This window comes from Bison bison, unplaced genomic scaffold (genome assembly GCF_000754665.1).
Source record: "Bison bison bison isolate TAMUID 2011002044 unplaced genomic scaffold, Bison_UMD1.0 scf7180017858048, whole genome shotgun sequence".
Taxonomy (NCBI): Eukaryota; Metazoa; Chordata; class Mammalia; order Artiodactyla; family Bovidae; genus Bison; species Bison bison.
The window spans coordinates 1,775,537-1,782,789 of NW_011488621.1; the positions used below are offsets into that span (position 1 = coordinate 1,775,537).

The 7,253-nt window shown below is 40.5% G+C and overlaps 1 protein-coding gene across 5 annotated transcripts in view; it reads right to left on the minus strand.

Annotated features, from left to right (window-relative positions):
* Positions 1-7,253, minus strand: part of SLC26A7 (solute carrier family 26 (anion exchanger), member 7) — a 170,217-nt gene that overhangs the window by 73,604 nt on the left and 89,360 nt on the right. For 4 of the 5 annotated variants that reach the window (XR_827212.1, XM_010861984.1, XM_010861978.1 and 1 more), the window contains 2 exons: positions 4,591-4,738; positions 2,171-2,284 (listed from right to left, as the gene is read on the minus strand). Coding sequence is in view for 4 of the 5 variants with exons in the window: in XM_010861984.1 (XP_010860286.1) it covers positions 2,171-2,284; positions 4,591-4,738 (262 nt within the window). In the remaining variant the exon portion in view is untranslated. The remainder of the gene's footprint in view (positions 1-2,170; positions 2,285-4,590; positions 4,739-7,253) is intronic. The other variant, XM_010861993.1, reaches the window with a different exon arrangement.

Sequence of the window (7,253 nt, forward strand, 5' to 3'; positions counted from 1 at the left end):
TCCAGGATGTCTGGCTCTAGGTCAGTGATCACACCATCGTGATTATCTGGATCGTGAAGATCTTTTTTTGTACAATTCTTCTGTGTATTCTTGCCATCTCTTCTTAATATCTTCTGCTTCTGTTAGGTGCCTTTTATTTCTTCTGAAGGCTAACGAAGAGAATACCATGCAGAACTGATGAAAGGAAATCTCACACACTCATCCTTGTAAGAAACCAGGTGGAAATCACTATAGAATCCTAGAATTTTATAGCTGTAAGTCTTCAGAGCAAGGAATGATATGTGATTACACTATGTATTAAACATTCAAATTTAGATTACAAATATTTGAGAGTTTGCAAAAATGTTTCTGCCAATGCACATTATGAACTTATGCTTTAAATCACGAGCTGCCTAAAAATCAAACTGTCATGTAAAACAACGGTGAATGAGAATTACACATCTTTGCTGATGAGTTGTGGCAATAATATGTGATACTATTATAGGTTCAGATTTTGTTACTGCTTCCCCTCTGCACCATGGTACATTCAATAATTTTATTACTTGTATGCTACATTTTAATGTTCATTTACCCATCTTTCTCTTCCCACTTTATCCCAAGGTCAAGAATATACACTTTTCAAATTTACTCTTCTACAACACCCCCAAAAGGACTTAATATAAGGTAGGCTACTAAAAAATGGGTTTCCCAGGTTGCTCAATAGGTAAAGGTTCCACTTGCAATGCAAGAGACACCACTTGGATCCCTGGTCCAAGAAGATCCTACATGCCGCAGAGCAACAAAGCTGTGAGCCACAACTCCTGAGCCCACGTGCTGCAACTCCTGAAGCCCATGTCTAGAGCGCACACTCTGCAACAAGAGAAGCCGCTGCAGTGCGGAGCCCACGCAGGGCGATAAAGAGCGCCCCCCACCGACTGCAACTAGAGAAAGCCTGTGTGCAGCAACAAAGACCCATCACCGCCAAATAATAAAATTTAAAAGTCCTAAAAATAAAATAAAATATGTATGAATTGTTTTAACAATGGTTAGCTGTTCATGTTAATTTATTAAATAAACACACACATGAATTTCCTTGTATAGAACAGTGGTTAAGAATGCAAGATTTGGAGTAAATCTATCTGGATTAAAATCTCAGCTCTGCCACTTCCTAGCTCCGTGACCTAGGTAAGTTAGTTTAACCCTCTTTTCCTGAATGTTCTCTTGTGGAAACCTATGATAATAATTATGCCTCCTTCATTGAGTTTCTTAAAATATTAAAGTTCATTTATTTAAAAAAGCATGACATGCAATTCCTGGCATATAACTCAATATATGCTTCCACCACCACCACCACCATCCTCACCATCACAGAATCATCTTAATTATCACCATTGATATCTTACTGCTGCTGCTAAGTCACTTCAGTCGTGTCCAACTCTGTGCGACCCCATAGACAGCAGCCCACCAGGCTCCCCCGTCCCTGGGATTCTCTAGGCAAGAACACTGGAGTGGGTTGCCATTTCCTTCTCCAATGCATGAAAGTGAAAAATCAAAGTGAAGTCGCTCAGTCGTGTCCAACTCCTGGCGACCCCATGGACTGTAGCCTACCAGGCTCCTCTGTCCATGTGATTTTCCAGGCAAGAGCACTGGAGTGGGGTGCCATTGCCTTCTCATGATATCTTACTAGTATCCAGCATAATAACTAGTGTACAGGAGGCTCTAAAATGTCAAATTGATTTGAGTTCCTAAAACACACAATTGTTTCATTAAGCCAAAATGTGCATAGACATTGTATTATTCATTCATATACTTGTACATTTCTATAGACAGGAATGTCAGTATCAAGGACTGATGTTGCAACAATGGTTTTCATTCTATTTAAAGGAAATGAACTAAGATTTTAAAATTTCAAACTGACGGGTTAGATTAGCAAAAAGGAAAATCAGAGGCACCACTAGAGGGAGCTTTTGCTCAACGATTGACAACAAGAAAACTGCCGCTAGTACAGGACTTTTCCCCCTTTTTTCTGCTCATTCAGCTTCTCAAGGATCGTTTCTAAGAAAGAGAACAGATAAACTGCCTTGATGCTAGTTTTAAGAGACTGAAGAAATAGCAATAGTCTCAGGAATTTAGAGAGACGCGCACTCCTCTCCTTCTCAGTCCTTCTGTGCCTATTGAAGAATGAAGTTACCTGTGTCTTTGCCCCTGTGCTGTACAGGCCAGCAGTTCTTCCCATGGCAGCCGCACTTGGTATACAGAAGAAGAATGAAGCAATCACGTTGCTGAGGCCATGGGCCAGGAATTCCTATAGGAATGATAACAGAAAAATGTATCATTTCCTAATCACAATCCACTTTCAGCGTGTATGTGTGTGTGTGTGTGTGTGTGAGTGTGAGGTGTGCTCAGTCATGCCCAACTCTTTGCGACACCATGGACTATAGCCGGCCAGACTCCTCTGTCCATGGAGGAGTCTGTTTATTGAGGCAAGAACACTGGAGTGGGTTGCCATTTCCTACTTCATGCGATCTTCCTGACCCAGGGATGGAACCTGCATCGCTAGCGTCTCCTGCACTGACAGGTGGATTCTTACCACCGTGCCACCTGGGAAGCCCAAAATTTAGAGGCCACAGATAAAGCTTGTCATAGAATGAGACGTCTTTTGTACTCTATTTCTGTTCTCTCCACTAGTTGTAATTTAACCATCATTCTAACAATAGCTAACATTTATTGAGTGCTTACAGTGAGCCAGAAACTGCTCTGAGCCCTTTACTCATTTGATCCTTGTAACAATAACAACTTTACAGGGAAACACAAGGTATTTACTGTATCCGTTGCCAATTACTCAGGTTTCAAGTTACTACAATAAAGGGTTTTGTTCCCACCACTCCACCTATCACCTCCAGAGTGCTAAATCCAATGGTTAATTCCTACCTCCCCTGGCAGTAAAAGTGGCATTTGACACAATCGCTCACATTCTCTGCCTTAAAGCCTCCTTCCTGGTCCTTCTTGAGCCTCTCACCCTCCTGGTTTCCTCCGACCTCCCTGGCCACCACTTCTCAGCCTCCTCTGTGGCCCCATCTCATACAAACAACCGCAAATATCGAACCACTTCTTTCTCTATTCTGAGCTACCCAAAAACATGTTGACAGCTGCCATATTTATATCTCCAAGCCTAGACCACTCTTTTGAACTCCAGACTGATATAGGCAACCTATTACTCAGCATTTTCATTTGAATGGTTAACAGTTATCCCAAGCTTAATTAATCAGACTATTGCTCCACATACTCCCACTCTGGTCCTCCCACACCCTTCCCTACCTCAAGCTCTGTATGTTTGGGCCAAAAGCTTTAGACAGAGTCTTGACTTCCCCTTTGCCCAGATGGTGCCCACATCCAATTCATAATCTATCCAATTCCCATCTCCTTCATTGCTACATCCTGGTCCAAGTCATCAGATGTCACCTGGATTCCTGCAGAAGCTTCCTAATACTTTTCTGCTTCTGCTGTTGCCAGGAACACAGATAAAAAACCCTGCCCTCACAGACTGGTGTTCTAGTGGAGGGATGCTACCAATAAAGAAGATGAATACAGAAAGTAAAACAGAGAGTGGATAAGTTTTGGAGATTAGGATTTTAGCTTACCAAGAAAGGCCTCTCTAAGAAGGAAATATTTAAATAAAGGAGGAATGCAGCTACTTGAGGGTATAGAATTTCTGGAAAAGGGAACAGCGAGTACAGACATCTTGAGCTAGCAACATAGTTAGTAAACTCAAGAAAAAAACAAGGAAGGAAGTGAGGCTGGAACAGGCTACAAAAAAAATATGAGATCATAGAGGAAAAGGGATGGTAGCAAGGTCAGGTAGGGCCTTGGAAGCCTTGGCAATAGGCTTTTAATCTAAGTACTATGGGAAGCCACTGGGAGATTTTGAGATGAATAAAGACATGGTCTGTGTTATGCACCATTGTATCCCTTGTTCCTAGACTGGTGTCTGCTATACAGTAGGGTTCAAAACAAATCTGTTGAATGAATAAATCTGCTTTTTTACAGATGAGAAAACTGCAGCATAGAAACCATTTCAGAGTGAGATTTAGACATAGGTACTTTGGCCTTCTAACCACTACTGCACAGCTATGTGTGCAGACCTGTGTAGGAATGTAGGGCCATGGGGTTTGAGACCAAACACTAGCAGAAGTAGATTCAGAAACAGTCTCAATAAAATCTTCATCCTTTGTATGCTAAGAAACCCTTTAATCCTTTGGTTTTTTACTAAGAAGAGTAATACTGTTATTTGTACTTTGAAATCTGAACTTTTTTTAAAAGTTGGCAGGCAATCATAAATATATTTAGATTTTCTCCTAAAAACACAAGGAACATCAAGATATCCCTCTATTTAAAAACAAAAGTGTACCATAACCAACCCACGAAGCCCAAATTTTCACCTTTCTATCAATGATTTACAGATTTTTGTTTCAGTTTGTCCTACCCATTCTTGTTACACACTTAGGAGAGCTGTATTTTTCATAAGGTCAACATTTTCAGCATCTGGGAGTACACGTCAAAATGATACAGTAGCTATGGAGAGGTGTGGAGAGGGACTGGGACATACTACACCTGATTGTCATCAACTGAATATCTGAATTTTTTGGCAGACCCTTGTGCAAGAGCCAATGAGGCCACATAGCCTACAAGTGCCACTCCAAAGGCTTCAGTGATGACCGCAGAGAGGATGTTCATTGGGGGAGCTCGAGGTGGAGGAATTCTGTGAAAGAAAGACCATACGGAACTCATCAACTCACATGTAATTTCTTTAACAACTTGCAGCGAATTCAACTATGGTAATGACTCTGAAGTTGACACAAAATGCATGAAACACCCCTGAGAAAACCAAGAAGCTTGCCCTTAGAAGCCTTTGATTCTCCACGTTTTTTTGGAGAAAAGCAAAATCACAAAGAACACCAAAGAGAGAGCACCACGCATTTAACTTGCATTTACTCCCAGGAAATTTAAGTTATAGCACAGAAACTTCGACTCAACAAAAACTTCCTGCATCAGAACAAAAGCACATTCGGAACATTCTTTTATTGAATCTTTTGAAACATTTATGTGGCTGGCACTGGAAACTGTGTTTCCTGCCTTGAATGCCACAGTGCTGTATGCAACACTAGTCTATTGTGAGCTGTGATTCTTTGAGCCAATCCTTAAGTTTACCATTGAGTTAATTATGTTTTTAACTTGATCCTTTCATGGTGCACTTAATGATTGTTAAAAAAAGAGACAACAGACCCACTGTGGAGTCATTCGTGCTAAGCCCCACGTAAGCAAATCAGGAATTAATGCCTAACTTAAGTGAAATTTCACCTTATTCCAGGAATGTAACCTGAATCAGTCAGCCTGGAATCACCTGGTCAACACCAGTGAGGTAATGTGCCCTTCCATACCCCATAGGAAGGTGAACTTACCTGAAACAATCCACTCTGCTAAAACTCCCTGTTCCTGTCCTCCTTCTGACTAAAACACCTTTTATTTTGTTTAGCTCTTCAGAGCTCCTTTCGATTTGATAGATGGGCTGCTGCTCAATTAAGGAATTATTGAATAAACCCAACAGACCTCTAAATGTACTTAGTTGAATTTTATTTTGTGACTCTATGTACCACATCTTATGAAAAATATCTATATAGGCTCCATCTACCCTCTGTTGCAAAACATGGGACCACATAAGAGCTAACACTGTTTCTCAGTTTTACTTTTTGTTATTTTTTATTGCAGTGTAGCAGACTAACAACACTGTGATAATTTCAGGTGGGACCCAAAAGGACTCAGCCATACATACATATGTATCCACTCTTTCCCAAACTCCCCTCCCATCCCGGCTGCTGCTAATATTGAGCAGAGTTCCATGTGCTATGGAAGGTCTTTGCTGGTTACCCATGTTAAATAGAGCAGCGTGTACATGCCCATGCCAAACTCCTTAACTACCCTTTCCCCAATCTTTCCCCCGAACAACCATAAGTTTCTTCTTTAAGTTTGTGAGTCTCTTTCTGTTCTGTAAGTACATTTGTATCATTTTTTTTTTTAGATTCCACATATAAAGAATATCATACAATATTTCTCCTTCTCTATCTGACTTACTTCATTCACTACGACAATCTCTAGGCCTTCCATGTTGCCACACATGACATTATTTCATTCCTTTTAATGGCTGAGTAATATTTCATTGTATACACATACAATTATCCATTACTGTCAATAGACATTTAGGTTGCTTCCATTTCTTGGCTAGTGTATACAGTGCTGCAATGAACACAGGGTGCATGTACCCTTTCATATTATATTTTGCTCCAGATATATCCCCAGGAGTGGGACTGCAGGATCATATGGTAGCTCTGTTTTGAGATTTTTAAGGAACCTCCATACTGTGCTACATAGTGGCAGTACCACGTTACATTCACACCAACAGTGTAGGCGGGTTCCCTTCTCTCCACAGCCTCTCCAGCATTTACTGTTTGTGGATGACCATTGTGGTTTGATGATGACCATTCTGGCTGGAAAATGGTCAGGGGAAGCCTGGCATGCTGCAGTCCACGGGGTCACAAAGAGTCGGACACGATGGAGTGACTAAATAACAACAAATTCTGGCTGGTGTGAGATGATATTTCACTGAAGTTTTGAATTGCTTTTGTCTAGTAATTAGTGATGTTGAACAGCTTTTCATGTGCTTCTTCGTCATCGGTATATCTTCTTTTTAGAAATGTCTATTTAGGTCTTCTGCCCATTTTTAAACTGGATTATTTATTTTAATGCTGTTAAGTATCACGAGCTGTTGGTAAGTGTTGGAAACTAATTCCTTGTCAGTCACATTCTTAGCAAATATTTTTTCCCAGTATGTGTGCTGTCTTTTTGTTTTCTTTATTGTTTCCTTTGCTAAGCAAAAGTTTTGAGTTTAAGTACATCTTATTTGCATATTTTTGTTTTTATTTCCATTATTCTGGGAGACAGATTAAAAAAGATAGCGCTGTGATTTACATCAGAGTGCCCTGCCTATGTTTTCCTCTGGGAATGTTATAGTGTTCATTGTCATATTTAGATCTGGACTGGAAGAAACACAAGCTGGAATCAAGATTGCCGGGAGAAATATCAATAACTTCAGATATGCAGATGACACCACCCTTATGGCAGAAAGTGAAGAGAAACTAAAAAGCCTCTTGATGAAAGTGAAAGTGGAGAGTGAAAAAGTTGGCTTAAAGCTCAACATTTAGAAAACGAAGATCATGGCA